This window comes from Curcuma longa, chromosome 10 (genome assembly GCF_044706935.1).
Source record: "Curcuma longa cultivar G26 ecotype Majalengka, Jawa Barat chromosome 10, ITB_CL_G26_1.1, whole genome shotgun sequence".
NCBI classification, from domain to species: Eukaryota; Viridiplantae; Streptophyta; class Magnoliopsida; order Zingiberales; family Zingiberaceae; genus Curcuma; species Curcuma longa.
In genome coordinates, this window is record NC_133870.1 from 3,125,068 (window position 1) to 3,145,117 (window position 20,050).

A 20,050-nucleotide genomic window follows, 5' to 3' on the forward strand; every position below is an offset into this window, starting at 1 on the left:
ATCTAAATAGTTTAAAATTATAAATTTAATAACTCTTATAGTGAAATAATTTAAAATTCTATCAATTTATTTAATTTGACTTTGTTTCTTTCATGTAACAACAATTACTAATGAACGAAAAATAAAAAGATTCAAGATTTTTCAAATTTTGGGATGTAATATATTATATTTAAGATTTAAATTAAATTTTGAATTTTACAATCAAATTTATTTAATTTTATAAGTATAAAATTTTTAGAAAAATGAAAAATATAAAACTCGACTAGAAAAATTTGAATTCAAATTTTTTTTAATAAAATCAAATTTGAATTAACAAAATTTTATATCATGAAATTGCATTGGATCAAAGTTCAAAATCTCAAACCGTGACGAAGTTTCGATTTTTGATTTGAATGATATTGTTTTGGTATCATATCGATACGTCGATGCATGGTGCCGATAATGAATTGGAGTTGAAGAAGGAAAGAGGCGAAGCATAGAAAAGAGATATTATCTGTGCTGAGCATGGTTTTAGTCGGACAAAACGATTGAAATATATCATTCAATAAATTATCGAAATTCGATACCACTTAGCATAGACAATGTCTCATTTGCTTCATCTCCTTCCTCCTTCAACCTCCAATTTGTCGCTGACACAATGCATCAGAGCGCCGACATGATACTGATTTCAACTAAAGACCAAAACTACGGTACGGTTTGAGATTTTGAACCTTGTGCCGAATGGTATCGAGTTTCGATAATTTATCGGAATAATATATTTCAACCGTTTCGCCCAACATAGTACAAGATTTAAAACATACTCCTTTGTGCTTCATTTCATTCCTTCTTCAACTCCAATCCATTACCAATACCATGCATCGAAACATAACATACCGAAACAGCATCCATTCAAAGACCAAAACTTCGGCACAACTTAAGATTTTGAACCTTGAATCAGCCATTGTTGATATTGATCAAACTCATATTGGTCTGAACTGGTACCAGACCATTTTGCAACTATAGGATAAGCACTTTTGGCACTACTAGCAAATCAGTTAAATCATAATGCAACCCCAACAATCAACAGATTTTTACTGTAATAAAAGTAATGTGTCAGATACCTTTAGTAATTGCAGAACAAACTCAATTGCTTCTCTAGGGCTTTTTTTATCTGATGCTCGAACTAGAGCTACTGCATGTGGGATGGCCTGATTGAAAAACAGATATCATGTTCAATGCAACATGTGAAATGTTCAAAATGTAGATAGAAAATACATATGAAAAGCATGCTAGCAAACAATGGACCAAAGAAATTTCCAAGTTCAAATATTACAATGAAAACAACTTCAAAAGAGCAGTAACTCAGAATTAAAGGTCAAATAAAATGCTGTCTAATGGAACTGTACAAAAACATGTGCCAATTTTATCATAACATAATACAAAAAGCTCATCATTCAGAAGAATCAACAATCTGTGATATGTTTCAGGAAACTCAATTATCTCAAGGCACTTAATATATTACATTCTCAAGATCTGCTAGCATAAAGTAAAACTGCGTGCAGCGCTTAGGACAAAAACAGAATTACATAAGTTATGATGTATTATCCACTTTTGTTGATACTCAAAAAACAACTAATGCTTAAAAAAGTAGAATGTTATCATGAATATAGCATTTATCTCTACAAGAAAATTAATAATTTTCATGATTTGATCATTGCAATAGAGTATAATCTGACATAACCATCTATTCCTCAGCCAGACAGTTTGATGTCCCCATCCCATTTGTCAAGAGAAATAGCTTTTCAGAAGAAAATGTCATATCCATAGACATCTTGTGGATCCCAACTTGATGGCTAGCAAAAGCCTATGATATTGTGCCACCACTGAAAGGTGCAAGAAGACTATCTGCTTTGAACGTATATGTATGTCGCTGACATATCAAAATGACAACAGCATAATAGAGGAATCAGTCAATTCTAATCGTAATTGGCAGACCCAAGGATAGCCGATCGCAAATCTTCCTAGAAATAAAATGTCTGCCCTGCTTGTTAATCAAATATGACTTGAAATTCCTCAACTCATGCCCTTGCTAAATTCTTCATGTAATTAAGGCATGAGATATCTAGTTACATCCAACAAACATTTTCAGGGTTCACCAAACAAGCACACAATGACGAAAATAGACAAATTTTAAATACACAAGCAATAACCATACGGACAGTTTAATAAAAGAGAAGGAATTCTTATTTTGTGACATGAAATACATCAAATACTTCTAACCTAATTTTAGACTTTAAGAAGAATAATCAACTCACTCGTGTGATCATGATCATCTACAAGTGGAACCTGAAAGTAAAAAAAAAACTTTCTTTCTGTGAATCAATTAAGTTCCTTAATTATATGAAACAAAAGGAATAGGTGATTGAAAAGTGGAACTAGGTTGAACAAGACACAATGATGCCTAACAAACTCACAGGTATTACATACAATCTTATTGAAAGTGGAAGTGTGAACTTTGAAGAACTCTATTCATTAAGGGAAGATGGGCAAGAAAATGGTATGATTAATAATGGACAGATGGAGGTAGCATGGGGTGGTGTGGAATAAGCAACTGACAGTCAATCAGCAAGGTAGTAGATGAGAAGGCCCATTTCAGTAATGCATAATATAAAACGAACGGGTTGAACCAATTCTGGACGCAAAGTTTCAAACAGACCTTATCATCTAGGCCAATATACAGTCATAAGTCATCCAAGGTAGTGAAATTTCTGTAGGATTTCTTTGTGATTGAGATAAATCTATTCAATGAAGCGCACTAAAGTTATTTATCAATAAAAAGCTACAAAACCATAAAAAATCATGCTTAATAGTATTTCATCTTTTCTCTAAAACGAATCACATGATATGAACAACGATAGATATTTATTTTGTAATTCAAAAATGTAATAGAACTCATGTATGGCCATTGAATATCCCAACAACCTGGTAAACTAAATATAATATATAGTGCAACAGAGACATTAGTTTATTATTATTGTGATATAAACGAAAATGCATTAGCAAAATGCAGTAGAGTTATTACAAAGAAGAAGAACCAAGTATGCATAAAATTCAAGAATGTCTTTAAATAATATGCATAAAATTTCAAGTTCTTGCTTGATACACTTATCAAGAAAAAGTAAAGACCTAAGTAGAACATTGTGTGCAATTACAGTAAATTCCTACCTCATATCATTACCTCTAAAACAAAGTACTCTGGAACATCGTGAAAGTTATTTGGCCTATACACAATATAACATAGATGTCATCAATTCTATTGCATAAATAATCCATGTCACACACAAGCATAATGCATTTACAACTTGAAATATGTGGAATAAGAAGTCTGACCTTGGTAAACCAATATCAGCATCAAATCTTCGGCTCTTATAGAATTTAATCAAATGCAGTAATCCAGCCAAATCAGTTTCCTGTAAAGAACCAGTATAACATCACAAAGTGTATTACTTTCATCTTCTAAATGAAGCTTTTATTATTAGACAAAAATAAGTAAGAAAGGCACACCATAGAACCCAGTACCGTCTACGTAAAACCCAGATGATCATACAAGAGAACTATACAACAGTTATGCAAGAAAATATTCATCCTATATACCAAGGAATTGGGAGCATGTTGTGACAATTGGATGCAGCACAAGCAAGGTCATGCGTCTCATTTGTCAATTTCACAGATCATGACACAATGTGAGATTAATTCATGTGTCAAAACTGGAAACATCATGTTCTTGTGTGCTTTGATTAGCAATTGCATTAAAGCAAAGAGAAATCTTAAAATAAAAGTTAACGTTATTGATTGAATATTTGAACCATTGAGAATGGGCCATTCCATAAGCCTAACAATAACCTAGTCCCTCAGTGTGTATAATGAACTAGATTTGCTAAAAACATAAAAGAAACAATAGCTTTGTACATCTAAAATCAAAACAATACTGGTTATTTTACTGGATCAATTTTGACACTGGAAAATTTAAACATTTTAATGTGGTTTACACCATTCTCCTTCATTATAAAAAGTCAACTTCTGATGAGTTATCATCGTCGTTCTTCAATTGTCCCATCAAATCAACACAAAGAAAGATGCAATATTGTCTTCTTTTTGGTCTTCAAAGGAACTGAATATTAACTTCATTGTCATCTTCTTATATGATCATACTACAACATATTAAGATATGGAAATTTTGTTTGAATCTCAAGTGTTTCCTTAATGTTTGGAAATAATAGATGTGGCACTGTCTATGAGAGCTACTAGTGGAAAAGTATCAACAAATCCATATGGAGGCACATATATCTTCCAGTAAGTTCGCAAATCTTCTACACAAAATATGACTATTCAATATGCAGGTTACATAAATAAGCAATAGAGCCAACTTTCTCACAGTTTGAGATGATTAAGTGGACATGAAAGCTTTCGAGGAGCATCTAAAATGCAAAAATATAATTTCCTCAATTATATGGTATGAGAAATGAGGAAATTATTAGAGCTTATGCCCCTCGGAAGTCCCATCTGCATATATATGTATTCATCATTTTAACATTATGCTTTTCACCTTGTGATATGTGATACAACCAAAGTTTAAAATTTAAATCTATAGATACAACCGAGTCCCTAGGTCTCTAACATTCAAATTAGTTCAACATTCAAATATACTACTTTAGAGCCCTTTAAGGATTTGATAAGCTGATAAATTAATTGATCATTGCTGCTAATACTTATTATAACAATTTCATTGGGTCTCTCTAATGAGGTGGCAAACAATCTCTATATGATTTATCCTCTCATGGAATATTGAACCAAAGGCCATCTGCATGACACCTTTATTGCCACAACTCAGAATACAACTCTGTTGGCTATATTGAAGCATCTGCTAATTTGATCATCAATTGTTTGATCTAGATGGGCTCACATGTTGTTAAGGTCATAACCTGTTTTTGCACTATCTACCACACTTTGCATCTTGCTGTTCTAAAAAATTGAATTACCTTCAAAAAGAATGCAGCAACCTGATATGGATCATCTATCTGTGGCAAGATCTTTAAAAAAAAAAAGTGTAACCCAAAATATAACGATGACCACAACCCTAATAAAAGTCTTTCCCTTGAGCATTCTTAAAATCCATTAAATTCATAGGGCCTCCCAATATTCCTAGCATGGAGTCTTGAGAAATTCATTAAACACACTTATAACGAATGAAATGTTTGGTATGAGTTAGATTTTCCAATCAGTATTCTATACCTCTCTGGATCAATTAATTGTCCCACATCATAACCCCAATTTGACATTAGGATCAATAAGTGTCAACTAGTTTAGTGTTACGATCCCTTGAGGACAAGATCGGTATTATGCTATCCTATCTCAACATCGTAAGCCCACCCCCCATCTCAAGCACTCTGGTGACTTCTTCTCGCATCAACAATGAATACTGCTCCTTTCCTCTCACAGGTTGAGTGGTTCTCACATCAGGCAAACCCTATGTAAAGCATCAATACTGAGCAACTACTGTGGCAAGCTTTGTGAAAGTGAGAACTTCATAATCCTAATCCTCTTCCACCATGATTTATCTTTACTCCATCCATTCAACAAGAAGTACTCTTTTGTGTGCGTCTATTAGTGTTAACTTTTAAAACCAATTATGAGATGATTGACAAGCGAACTTATATATCATATTTCTTTAATAAAAGGTAAAATTTATAGTTATTATATTTACTTCAGATCTGTGTTAAATTAATAAATATAATAATATCCTAGGATAGTAGGTTCTAGTCTACAACATATCAATTGATTGAATTGATAGTCAAAGGTTGTAGATATATATAGAACACTACTCTTAACTATTCCTAGTCAAGCTTTAATATACAAGAGCATATTAATGCGCTGAGACTAGCATGTAGGTCAACTGATGACTTAATCTCACAAGTTATAGATATAAGATATTAAGTTGACACATGAGTATATATTAGAAAATATGTACTAAATTGACCCACCATGAGAATATTTCATGGATCGTTATATGAGTATCATAAATATTCTCATAGTGATTATTAGTATAAATAATCCTTAAACCTGAAGTCACTATGATTCCCTACATAAGGAGTTATGTATTTTAATATTGGCAAACATCACCTATAACAAGTTGGATTATAAAGTTGATCACTAGGTATGCAATAAATTATGCGGAGGGATGTGAGTGATGTAGATAGAATCTATCCTTTCCCTATAACAGAAGTGATATCTGTGGACCGCTTGATTAAGTAGGAATACTAAAATACATGTTCATGCTCAAATAAGTCAATATGAAATATTGAGCTCATTTAGTTAAGTGAGTCTTCTTGGAAATCAAAAATCATAAAGATTGATAAGAGCATGACACGGTCTATACCTCATGGATCAATTTAGATATCGAGCATAGAAGGACTAAGTTATACAAGATAATAGACACAAAATGATTAGATCGAATCTCGACATTCTTATCACTTAAGTAGCAATTAGAGCTGTCAAACAGGCCAACCCATGGCGAGGTGGGCCAACCCATGGCGGGTCTATCATACGGCGGGGCGGGGCAGGCCAACCCACTAACTTGGCGGGTTAAAAAATCTCCAACCCAACCCAACTCAAGGCGAGCCGCGGGTTATGCGGGTCAACCCACGAGCCTGTTAAAAAATATATATATTTAAAATATTAAAAATTTTAAATTTGAATTATAATTTAAATTGATTAAGTTGAAATTTTTAAGTTTGAATTATAATTTTTAAGCTTGCATTGTAATTTAAATAGATCAAACCTACTAATTCATTGAGTTTTCTACTTTAATTTTAAAATTTAAAATAAATAAATATACTTTCTCAACCCGCGGACCAACCCAAGCCCTCCACGGGCCAACCTACGCGAGTCGCAAGCCTAGGCGGGTCAACCCATCTGAACCCATCTTAAAATGAGTGGATAAAATTTCAACCCAGCCCGCCTAAATTACTTGGCGGCGCGGGCCAATCCGGCGGGCCTAACCCAAATTGCCAGCTATAATAGCAATGATGCATTCCTAGATATCACTCATTGCTTATGTATCTAAAATGTTATTTTAGAAACATTGCCAACGTTACGAGAACCTATTGGGTCATACACAAAAAACATGTTGATTTGGAGATGGATTTATTTTAATTTGACTAAAATATGATGAACCCTAAGATTATAGGATTAAATCTAATCCAAATTAGACTCATTGAATTAGACTCAAATGAATCCAACTATTGGATTGAGTCTAATCCGAATTAGACTTATTGGATTAGATTCAACCACTAAAGAGGATTAATGCCCATTAATAGAGCATTAATGAAAAGGAGAACAAAAGGCAAAAACCTTTTGTATTCATTAGATAAGTACAAAAGTCATTTTGGCAATGCATTTTTGTGGAGATCACTTCTAGTCTCCTCTTCTCCTCTTGGCCGAGCCATCCAAGTTGTTAGCACAACGAAGGTGGTTCTTCTCCGAAAGCTGAGTTCATGCGACGAACAAAGGACGTGTTCATGTGGATACCGAAGAGACGCGATCATTCTGATCATGCTGAGATCTGCCGAATCTGCTACCGAGATTGTTCCATTCACATAACAAAAGTGACAACTCAATCAAACATATATATTGTATTCACATGGATCTCTGAAGGGATCGGATTTTTTCCCACTGCGTTTATTTACTATTTTTCACATAAGACCCCAATAGCATCATCAGCAATAAACAATAGTTTCAACAGATGTGGCCTTATTGTCTACCTTGCATTGCAGTATTAATATCCCTCTTTGCATTGATTTGACAAGTTATAGCTAGGGTAGTGATGTGTGAAAACAATAAGGGCTAGAACCAAAATTTAAAATCTCAAGCCACGATGAAATTTCAATCTTGGATTGAAATGATACAATTCTAGTACTATATCATATCATGCTACTATAATTTTGATACTTATTTAATTGAATTATTAATAATAACATAATTAATTTTATTTAATATAAATTGTAATTTTTAATTTATAATTAGTTGTTTACTTAATAGTTAATTAGATTGCTAATACATGTTTATATTCTTTTTATATATTTTTTATTAATTTTTCATCCCAATCTTTAGAATTAAAAATGTTTACCACCATTTAAATCTTAACTTTTGACTTCAGTCACATGTATGCTTCTTTTGTTTCATAAATTTTACATTTATAATCTATTCAACTTTGTTAGATAGAACCGGAATGAGCAATGAGAAAAAGAGAGCTCCAGTTCTCTATAAACTTGGGCATGTTTTGCTTTCGAATTGTGCAACATTGGAGCAATTTCTGATTGAAGGCCTGAAAGGCTTTCAAAAATACATTGTGATTATATCCAATAAGATAACAAAAAGTTGCACAAGTAAAATTCCTTCTCTCTTGCGAATTTGTAATTTGGCTTGCACTGAATATGGATTCTAAATAGTAATTTATATTGGGTTGGGGAATAGAAATTTGGCAATGAATCCCAAAAATTGGTTTGTAAATTAGAGAGGCCCACCACTAATTTTGCTTTTTTTTTATAAGTAACTATTTCTTTTTTTTATAATCGAGGTATTCAAGCTTCGCCCGACTAATCCTAGAGGTAGACGGCCTTCCCCCTTGGTTCGTCTACCGGGTAAAGATAAATAACTATTTCTTGTTTTTATTTAGGGCAAACCAATTCTATGAAGGTCATGATACACAACTCTCTCTAGGCAATGCAGCCTATGTGGACTAGCAAGGCGGTGGTCAATCAACAATTACTCCAACCACATTGATTGTCTAACGCCAGCCAACACTTGTACTGTGCAAGGCCAGGTATCTTTTACAGCTACTGTATGAAACCACTGGCAGAGATTGATTTAAAACACAAATACATCAGACTAGCAAACTGAGATGCAGCCAGATTAATGTAGGAGGTATGAAAACATGGAACGACCAGAGGTGGAGTCACAAATTGGCAATGAATGAGGAATCACAAAATGGTTCTCAATGGAATAAGAATCATGAGAAATAGGTTTTCATGTAAGACGTTCTTCATGAAATGAGCGGAAGATAATGGGAATGAAGGTCATACTAGTTACTTCGTACCAAGGAAGATGAAGGGGAATGGCTGTGGCTTGGTTTGTAGATAAATATTCATATTCTTTATTCTGAAAACAGTAAGATCAGATATAGAGAGAAGACAATAAAACAATGCGCTGGGCAGCTTTGTTCGTGAGCAACAGATAGGATTGATTGCAATGGTATAAGAGAGAAAGGGCACATCTCTTGGGAATTTGTGCATAATGATAGAAGAATATAGTAGATCCAGATAGGGAGGACGGAAGAACCGCAACACCACTTGACCACACAAGTAGTGTTGTGTCTCGATTAACAATTTCATGGGTCTCATATGTGATGGGAAAATAAATTTGTGTGGCTCAACATATGAATTGTGTGCCTTGATCTAGTGAAAGAAAAGAGAGAATCTTCAAGTAAATTTTGTATTGAATTATCTAATATGTGGACAGCCATTTTAGAAGTCCTACAATAACTCAGTTTTCTAAGACTCGTATTAATAACACTAGATTTGCTAGGAATAGTAAAAATAATTAAGAAAAAACATAAGCATTAAGTTTAAATCTACAACTGATTTATCTTACTAGACCTATTTTATTTTAACACTTTTAAACTTTTTTGCATCACCATGCCCAAATGTAGTCACATAGGTCCGACATCCAGGCTCCATGACTCAAAAGGATTGAATCTTACTCATAGAATGATATAATATATTAAATTGGTACTAATATTTTAAGCCTATGGGCATAGGATCAGATGGATAAAGATCTATTGTAGTCAAACCTAAATAATTGGGACTAATATAACTTGATGACAATGATGTTGAAAAGATGACTAGAAGATGATTAGGACTCATCAGCATTTTCATGTCAAAATTTTATCTTATTCTTTATATTCTTATTTCTCAATATTATTTTCTCATTCCTCCATCATTTGTGTCTTTCTTTGCTCTCTTCTCCATGTCACATAGTCTGCCACTGTAACACAAGGGTAATCATGTGTTGCCTCACTAATAGCTTTAGAGAAGTTGGCTAAACTCATAAGGATCATCACTCCCCTATTCTAGGTAGTGGTCATATTTACCTGAGACAGAAGGGGCAAAGATAAAATGAGGGGAGGTTGTGAGGATGGAGAGAGGAAGAAATAAAATTTGAAGCATATTAGCAAAAATAAGGAAAAAAATATTGATTCATATCCTAATCAGGTTTCAGTTTACTTCACATCGCCTTCATTGAATTATTTAACAGTCACAACCATGAGCTAAATTGAAAGCATTTGCACTTGACGATAATTAGCTCATATACCAAGTTGAAATATGGCATATAATTTTGTGCACCATTCAAAGGCTTACCTTGAATAGAAAATATGAAACACAAAAAAAAAACACGAAAACCCATGGTAAAAGTAACCAAGAGACCTTTCATCATTAATAATGATACACTGCTCGCAATTGATATGTATTTGCAAGCATTTTCTTTATTCTGATTATGTCAATTGCTGAAAGGATACAGGTTGAAATAGCTGTCAAAAAAAGTGTTGGGCTTGCATCAAAAAACCAATTTTAAGACCATTAAAGATATTCAAACCTTCATACAAGATGAAACTGCTCGACCAATTCATGCAATGACATTTATAAATGGATCCTTAAACTATGCCTCACCATCTTCCCTTATATCGAGTCCAGTTACTAATATGATGGAACAAATGTGTACAAGATTATCTGTGAGGTTAATTTGAATATGTAAAAAAACAGCACTAACACTAAGGTCAGTTTATAGTGAATGATTGTTCATGTATGCTTATTTATATAGAAATAAACAACAATCCAAAAGAATTACAAAGATACAAATATATTGATGTTAAGACAAGAATATGTGGTGGAAAATGATGAACAAAACCACTGTCAACTTAGCAATGATATAGCTAAAAGAAATGTCACCGAAGATGTAGTATGTGCCAACGCATATGCTGCTTCTATCCTAACTCTCCAAAATGCCTGCACCAAATAATTATTGAAATGAAGAATAGGTTTATTACAAATAAGATTTAATTCATGGGATGTGGTCATGACCTTTGAATCATTTAGGAAGCTATTAAGAGCATTAACAACAGCAAAAGAAACTTGTGGTAGTATTTTCAACATTGAAATTGCATGTGATTGAGCAATAACATCCTTGTCCTTCTCTAATTGATTGATCTGGCAAAAATACATAAAAGAAAAAAAAAAAGCAAGTGAATAAATATGATTCTATGAGTTCATTGCAAAAAATAAGGATTTAAAATATGCTCTAATTCATGGAAATTAATGGTTGTTAACATCAGAAACAAATGTGCATCAGTAGGACACAAGAAAAAGATAAGTGAATTGATAAAAGAAATGTACAATCGCAAACAATTTAGGAGAACTACAGAAGACATCAATTAAATATACAAGTTGGAGTTACAGGCATGAAAAGTAGATAATAAGCAATCATGATAAGCATACATCTTTCTTGAATATAGCAACTTCATGGGTCAACATGTATCAGTTTGTTGTATACTAACTTGAAATTGAAGTGTGTAGCAGTTGTTAAATAAATATTTGGGAAACCGGTGATAGGTTATAAAGTTTTTTTTTCATGAACAATAATACATGTAATTAATACTAGACATATGACATTTCCTTTTCTTCCATATCTTCCCATATGCACTCTGAGCTTGCATGAGCAAGAAACAATTGAATTGCTTCCAAAAGCATAGTTGTATCAATCAGTCCAAAAATTTTAAGAATAAGAGAGAGAGGCAGAATCATTTATTTTCCTAAAAGCTACACTGCCCTTGCAATAACTGACCAGTAAACTTGCAGTTAGATTCCAAAACTAAAAGAAAGCACATCCATTATGCCAACTGATTGAGTATTAAACGTTTACAGAAATAGAAATACTTCACCCTGTAACAGAAAAGTCAAGAGATCATAAACCTTATATGAAGATTCCCTTACCCACATCTGAACAGGTTGATAAAATTGTGTTTCTGCAAGATATTCCATTTCAGGATCTACTCGGACCCACAGCAAAGGTGATTCAATACTGGAACAGAAAAACATTCATCAAACTAGACGCAAAGCAAAATGTAAACAGAATAACAGACCAAAGAGACGTTAAATAACACACCCACTGCGGATATCCTGAGTTGAAGTGCCATCAGCATTGTCATCAGAGCCATCAGGTTTAGAACCTTTCTTTGGCTTCTGGAAACGCTTTGCGGCTAATTTGGCATGGCACTGTATCTCAATCAACTGACACATCTCACCAGCCATAGGCAGAACTGGATGATCATACACACCATCAAGTTCATGAACACGAACAGTCATCATTCCAGGCCAACCAATGTCACTTTCTCGATTTTCATCATCTTGACCACCTGCAAAAGCTGAAGCTGGCTTCGCTGTGCACCCTCGAATGACAGCTAGCTCAATCATATTTCTTCGTTTGTTATAAGAGAGGCCCATCCTTCAAACAACGATCAATGTAGGATAATAGATTATGAAATTGAAAGGAAGAAAGCTGAATGAACAAAAAGGAAAAACATTATTTTCTTATACCGCAATATAGGGCATCCACAGGATTCCACCCAACGTGGGAAGAACTCTTTTAGGAAGGGACGCTCCAAATTTCCGACTTTGTTAGCAAGATGTCTGAACTGTACAGTAGAAAAAGACAGCTAGATACAAAAGATCAAGAGAATACTACAAATGGTGTCCACTAAATTATGCCCAAAGAAATCCACACATGATAGAGTGTGTTAAACAAGGTACTTGAAACCAAATAAACATATGATAAATATTTAGTATACTTCACACATTTTCCTCTCATGGTAACAAAAATGTTTGGCTACAGGTCCAGGTGAAGTTCCAGTGCAGTGCAGTATACCAACAACAAACAAAAAATCACAAGCAAACGAATGAGAGTAGTTGATGCAAATAAAGTAGATCTAGATAAGATGAAACAGTTCTAATAAAATAAAACTGAGGGTCTGCAATACGTTTTTTTAAAACCAAGGCTAGAATACAATTTTAATTTATTTATACTTTGACTATCAACTCTGTCCATGATGAATTAAACCCGTCATGGCCAGTCTCAAACCCGGATAAAGAAAGAGGTTTGCATTAGGCTGTCAGCCAATATCAAACTAAGACAAATGTTTAACGAATGGATCCATTAAACTATTGTGCTAATACTAAGTTGTTCCCCGAAAGGAACACGTTGCAAGATCCGACTGTAACGTCTTAGCAAGGTCCACTACATCTCTAGAACTCAAGTGTAATGATAAATATGCAAAAGTTCACGTTGTAGGATCCGACTATAACGTATTAGTAAGGACCACTACATCTCCATGAGAACTTAAGTGTAATGTTAAATAAGCAAAAATTCTTTCATCATAAGTTGGATAAGAACAAATATTATAGTAAAACTAATAATCTAATATTTGAAACATGGAACATATAAACCCTTACTGATAAAGCAATGGAGGTAGTACATACGTTGATTAGGAGAAGAATTAATATTTTATGTGTACAAGAGACAAAATGGGTAGGCGAGAAGGCAAAAATGATAGAGAACTCGAATTTTAAGTTATGATATACAGGAAAGAATAAAACAAGAAATAGAGTGGATATTGTTATAGATAGTTCGTTAAAAGATGAAGTTGTGGTAGTAGTTAGAAAGGAGAATAGAATTATAGCTCTCAAGATATTAGTGGAGTAAGAAACCTTGAACGTAATTAGCATATATAAACCTCAAGCAGAATTTGATGGAGATATCAAAGCAAAATTTTAGAACGACTTAGATGAAGTATTACAAAATATTCCGCCAAATGAAATGATTTTAATAGAAAACGATCTAAATAGGCACATCAGAATGAAAATGAGGAATATGAAACGGTGCATGGGAGTTATGGGTTTGGAACAAGAAATGAAGAAGAAAAAATTATATTAGATTTTGAGATAGCATATTACCTTATATTAGCTAATACATTTTTTAAGAAAAAAGAAAACACTTAGTCACGTTCAAAAATGAGAATAATAAATCGTAAATTGACTTTCTTATGGCTAAGAAGAGGGATAGAAAGATTTGTAAAGATTACAAGGTCATTCTTGAAAAAAGTTTAACTATCCAACATAGGTATCAATAGAAGGAAACTATACATAAGTCCTAGAATTAAGTGGTAGAAGTTAAAGGATGAAAAGCAAAACATATTTAAGAAGAAGGTAGGAGTACAAATATTAGATGAAATATATGATGACTCTAATACGACATAGGATAAGATGGTATTAAAGTTGAAAATAATAATCAAGAATATACTCGGTGAGTCAAACAGGCATACACCACTAAGTAAGGAATCTTGACGGTAGAATGAGAAAGTACAAGAGAAAGTGAAGGAAAAACAAACAGCCTATAAGAAATTATATATTTGTAAAAACGAGGAAAAATTTAAAAAAATATACAAAAGGCAAGAAAAAGGCTAAGAAAATAGTGAATAAAGCTAAAAATGAAATTTTTGAACGGTAATATCGAAAATTAAATACAAAAAACGGGGAAAGAGACATTTATAGAATAGCTAAAGTGGAAAAGAGGAAGACAAAAGATCTTATCCAAATAAGATATATTAAAAATGAATGCAATAGGACACTTGTAAATGATAGAAAAATAAAAGAGCGGTGGAAGAGGTATTTTCATTAACTTTTTAATGAAAGTTTAAGTGACCAACTTAACTTAGATAATTTAAGTAGATCAAATGAGTATAGAAATTTAAATTTTTATCATAAAATTTAAACTTTAGAAGTCAACCAAGCAAAATAAAAAAGCCTTTGAACTAGATGATATTCTGATAGAAGTTTAGAAGTGCCTAGGGAAACAAGATATTGAATGACTTACAAAATTATTTAATATGGTATTGAAAACGAAAAAAATCTAATCAATAGAGGGTAAGTACTCTAATACCCTTATATAAGAATAAGGAAAGCATACAAAATTGTGCAAACTATAAGGGTATTAAATTAATGAATCATACCATGAAACTTTAAGAAAGAGTAATAGAAAAAACACTAAGGAAGGAGACCACGGTGATCAAAAATCAATTTGGGTTCATACTTGAAAAGTCAACAATAGAAGTTATACATCTTCTAAGGCAACTAATTGAAATGTATTGGAAACAAAAGCAAGATCTACCCATGGTATTCATTGACTTAGAAAAACTTATAATAAAGTTTCGAGAGAAATTATATAGAGAATTTTAGAAAAGAATGGGTGTTAGCGTAACATATATGGAACTAATTAAGGATATATATGAGGATGTAACGATCAGAGTGAAGACTTCAAATGGATTAAGTAAAGCATTTCCAATAAAGATAGGATTGCAACAAAGATCGGCTCTAAATCCATATCTTTCTATATTAATCATGGACGAATTCATAAAACACATTCAAGACATAGTACTATAATGCATGTTGTTTGCATATGATATTATTTTGATAAATAAGACACATGAAAAAATAAATGCTAAATTAGAATCTTGGCGAGAAACACTAGAAGTAAAAAATTTTAGGCTTAATAGAGTAAAGACAGAATATATGAAATTTAAATTTAGCAATATTAGATGTAATGAGACCATTGTTAAGATTAGAGATGACGAATCATCTAGAACTGAGAGTTTTAAATATTTAGAATCATTTTTGCAAGATGATAGAGATATTGAGAGAAACATCTTACATTGAATATAAGCAGGATGGTAGAAATAGAGAAAAACATCGAATGTTTCATATGATCATAAAGTACCTCTAAAATTTAAAGAGAAGTTCTACAAAATGACAGTCAGACCTGCTATGTTATATAGCGTTGAATGTTGGACTATGACATGAACACATGAGCAGAAAATAAAAGTTTCATAAATAAGGATGTTAAGATGGATATGTGAACATACAAAAATGGACAAAATAAAAAATGAGAATATTAGAGAAAAAGTCAATGTTGCATCTATTAAGAGAAAACTTTGAGAGATACGTTTAAGATAGTACGAACATGTACTTAGACGACCAATAAATATTCCAATTAGGTGATGTAAAACTATGACAAATACGCACATAGAATGAGGAAGAGAAAAACTAAAAAAGACTTGATTAGCAACAATAAAATAAAATAAATTATTTAAGTATAGATAATGATATAGTAGGGGATAGAGCCCAATGGCGTAGAAGGATCTATATAGCCGACTCCACCCAGTGGGATAAATCTTAATTATTATTGTTGTATACTTTGACTATCTCTAGAAAGCCTAGTCTAATTTATCAGGTTCTTATTGAGATCATGTTATTATGAAAGGTTATAAAAGAACTATTCATCCCATTGTTCTATGTATTATATAACATTACAAAATTTTCTACTTCATATTCCTTCTCCATTCTCATGGGACTTAAATCCCCACAGTGGGAAACTATTATTCAACATTTATGTCCACCAGAGGTGCCTGAAGCAACAGAGCAACACTGTAATTCTGCTACCAGCATACTCCCTACAAATGAATTTCTGATGGTTTTAATTGGGCAAGAAGGAGGATGGCAAGTACAAGTAGAATTGCCAAATGAGCAGTTTGAATGCGTCCATAACTGGGAAATAAATACTGAGATTAAAACCCAGTATATAAATTGCAAATTCTGTGGAAGAAGTACTAGTCAGAGATCTCGTGATCACTGCCAGGTATGCAAGTTAACTACTTGTACCTTATGTGCAAATTATTACTTGCAGATGGAGATACAGGTAGAAAAACCACCACTACAGAAGTTTGATGATAAGACTCTAGTTCCTGAATTATTGAATTATATTTCCTATTTGCAATATGAGATACAAAGATTGCAGATGGAACTAGAAAGGGTTATGAAAAGAAATCAGCCCCAAGAGGAGGAACTAACAGAGGACCTGGTTAAAGAATTGCAGCAGCTTACTATACAGGACCTCCAGAAGGGCAGCTAACCTACTTGGAAGAACTCACAGTGTCAAAGGTGACTGAAGGACAGTATCACCAAAGAAGGGCAGTGAATAGATTATACAATATGCGGGTAACTTTTGAAATTTCTGAAGTTAAGTCATTTACTATTAATGCTATATTAGACACTGGAGCAACATCATACTGCATAGACAAGAAATCCATCCCGGATGAAGCCTTGGACAGAAGTATAAATACTGTCATGATCAGTGGTGTCAACTCAAGGCAATCAGCAAGCCTGAAGCTTAAAGGAGGATATATGTTAATTGGTGAGAATAAATTTCGTATACCCTTCACATATTCCTTTGATATGACATTAGGTGAAGGTATACAGATGGTACTGGGATGCAACTTCATCCGCAGTATGCAAGGAGGAGTTCGGATAGAGGGAAACACAATAACTTTTTACAAAAATATTACCTCTATCACAACTAATCAAATTGCAACATATGCCATGGAAGAACTGCAGTTAGAAGAAGTGGAATATGTGGAGATAAAAGAACAGCTATTCTTTGCCAGTAATCCCTACAATTCCAGAATATTGCAAAGGCATGGCAACCTGATTGAGAAATTGAAGCAGCAGGGATTTATTGGAGAAGACCCCTTACTCCACTGGGCAAAGAACAAAGTGGTATGTAAATTAGACATAATTAATCCTGATATAACAATTCAAGATAAACCACTTTCACATGTTACCCCTACTATGAAAACCATTTTTGAGAAATATGTTAATATTCTGCTTAAGTTGAAAGTGATCAGACCAAGTAAAAGCAGACATAGAACAATGGCGATGATTGTTCAATCAGGAACATCAGTTGATCCAAGTACTGGAAAAGAAATAAAAGGGAAGGAAAGGATGGTTTTTAACTACAGATCCCTTAATGACAGTATGCCGGGCATAAACACTATAATTAAGAAGGTCAGTAATTCAAAAATTTACTCAAAGTTTGACCTAAAATCAGGTTCCATCAGATTGCAATGGACCCCGCATCAGTAGAATGGACAGCTTTCATTTGTCCACAAGGATTGTTCGAGTGGCTGGTGATGCCCTTTGGGCTGAAGAATGCGCCAGCTGTATTTCAGAGGAAAATGGACCATGTATTTCAAGGTACGGATGATTTTATCACCGTATATATTGATGACATTTTGATATTCTCTCAAAGTGAACAGGAACACATCCGACATTTGAAGATCATGCTGGGTCTATGCCAGGAGCATGGTTTGGTCCTATCTCCGACCAAGTGCAAAATTGCAGTACCCAAGATCGAATTTCTCGGGGCAGAAATTGGTGAGGGAAGGTTAAAATTACAACCTCACATCATAAAGAAAATCATAGAAGTAAAGGATGAACAGCTCCGTGAAAAAAAGGGCCTTCGTTCATGGTTAGGTATTTTGAATTATGCAAAGAACTTATATACCTAATCTGAGCTCTAAATTAGGGTCGTTGTATGAGAAGACTTCAGTACACGGAGATAAGAGGATGAAAGCATCAGATTGGGAATTGGTCAAGCAAATCAAGGAGCAGGTGAAGAATCTACCTGATTTAGAAGTACCCCCAGAAGGTGCGTATATAATACTTGAAACTGATGGTTCAATGACCGGATGGGGAGGGGTGTGCAAGTGGAAGAAGAACAAATATGACCCCAGAAGCTCAGAAAAGATCTGTGCGTATGCACATGGAAAATTCCCAGTAGTAAAATCTACTATAGATGCCGAGATTTTTGCCGCTATGGAAACTATGACAGCCTTAAAAATTCACTTCCTGGATAAAGAAGAAATTACCCTGAGGACAGATTGTCAGGCTATCATCTCCTTCCATAACAAGACGGCAAGAAATAAGCCATCACGTGTCAGATGGTTGGCCTTCACAGATTTTATTACCGGTACAGGTATCAAGGTTAATTTTGAACATTTAGGCGGTAAATTGAATTTGTTTGCTGACACTTTATCAAGGTTGATTACAGAGCCGGAAAAGATTGCCGCTCTTACTGAGGAACCGACGGAAGAAGAAGAGTCCACAACCGTAACTCAACAAGAAGAAGCCTCAGCCTCCACCCAGTACCCTTTACTGACAAGGTATGAAGATCTTATCTGTGAGTCTTCAAAAAGAATATTGTCCAAAGAGGAACATGACAAAAGAAAGGAAATGGCCGACATAGAAGAGCAAGCTTTAAGTCATGTCCTACAAAGCATGCATGAGCTGGAATTGATTCTCTGCATGAAGGAAGTGGACTTTTCTCATAGAGCAAATGCAGAAGGTGGATAGCAGAATCACTGGAGGACGCATCTGCCAGCTATAAAGGAAAGTCGACGTGACCTTTGGAACGCATCGTGGAGCGGATGAAAAGAATCAGCACCGAAATAAAGATGGTCCGCCCGTGAAGCTGTGGTGAGCCCGAGGAAGGTGAGTGAGCTGTAAAGTAGCTTTAATAATAGAGTCGCTTTAATAATGTAAAGGATTGAGCCCCGGGGAGCCGTCCTTTGCGAATATTATTAGCAGTAGGGTGAGTTGTAAAGTTTGTAAAGTCTTAAGTGGCTGATAAGGGTGAAAGATCAAAGGACGATGGGGCAAAGAAATGCACCCGCTCTGATGCTTGCACAACTTTTTCAGCTATATAAGGCTAGTAAGTGTGCGAGGTTCAAGCAGACTTGAGCAACACCAAGCCGCTTGTTCCAAGAAATAAATCTGAGAGTTTGAGAGCCTGTCTGTGAGTTTGAATTTCTGTAAGAATCTTGCTTGAGGAAAATTAGATTCTGAGCTTGTCTCAGGTTTAATTTTATTTCCAAGTAAGTCGATCCTTATGCAAATTGTAAGATGATCAACTAAGGAACACAAATCTATCTTATGTTGTGTCATGTGATACTAGGGTCCAACTTAGCATACACCTAATTAATCAACTTACTCCATTATCGCACAAATCAATGTGC

The 20,050-nt window shown here is 33.9% G+C and overlaps 1 protein-coding gene across 1 annotated transcript in view; it reads right to left on the reverse strand.

The window, feature by feature from the left end:
* The window catches only part of LOC141836388 (transcription initiation factor TFIID subunit 2), a 66,838-nt gene that overhangs the window by 13,172 nt on the left and 33,616 nt on the right, over positions 1-20,050 (reverse strand). The window contains exons 12-19 of the mRNA XM_074723869.1: positions 12,687-12,784; positions 12,256-12,594; positions 12,084-12,171; positions 11,175-11,300; positions 11,043-11,099; positions 3,370-3,449; positions 3,218-3,260; positions 1,101-1,187 (exon numbers count right to left, since the gene is read on the reverse strand). Of these exons, the coding sequence (XP_074579970.1) occupies positions 1,101-1,187; positions 3,218-3,260; positions 3,370-3,449; positions 11,043-11,099; positions 11,175-11,300; positions 12,084-12,171; positions 12,256-12,594; positions 12,687-12,784 (918 nt within the window). The remainder of the gene's footprint in view (positions 1-1,100; positions 1,188-3,217; positions 3,261-3,369; positions 3,450-11,042; positions 11,100-11,174; positions 11,301-12,083; positions 12,172-12,255; positions 12,595-12,686; positions 12,785-20,050) is intronic.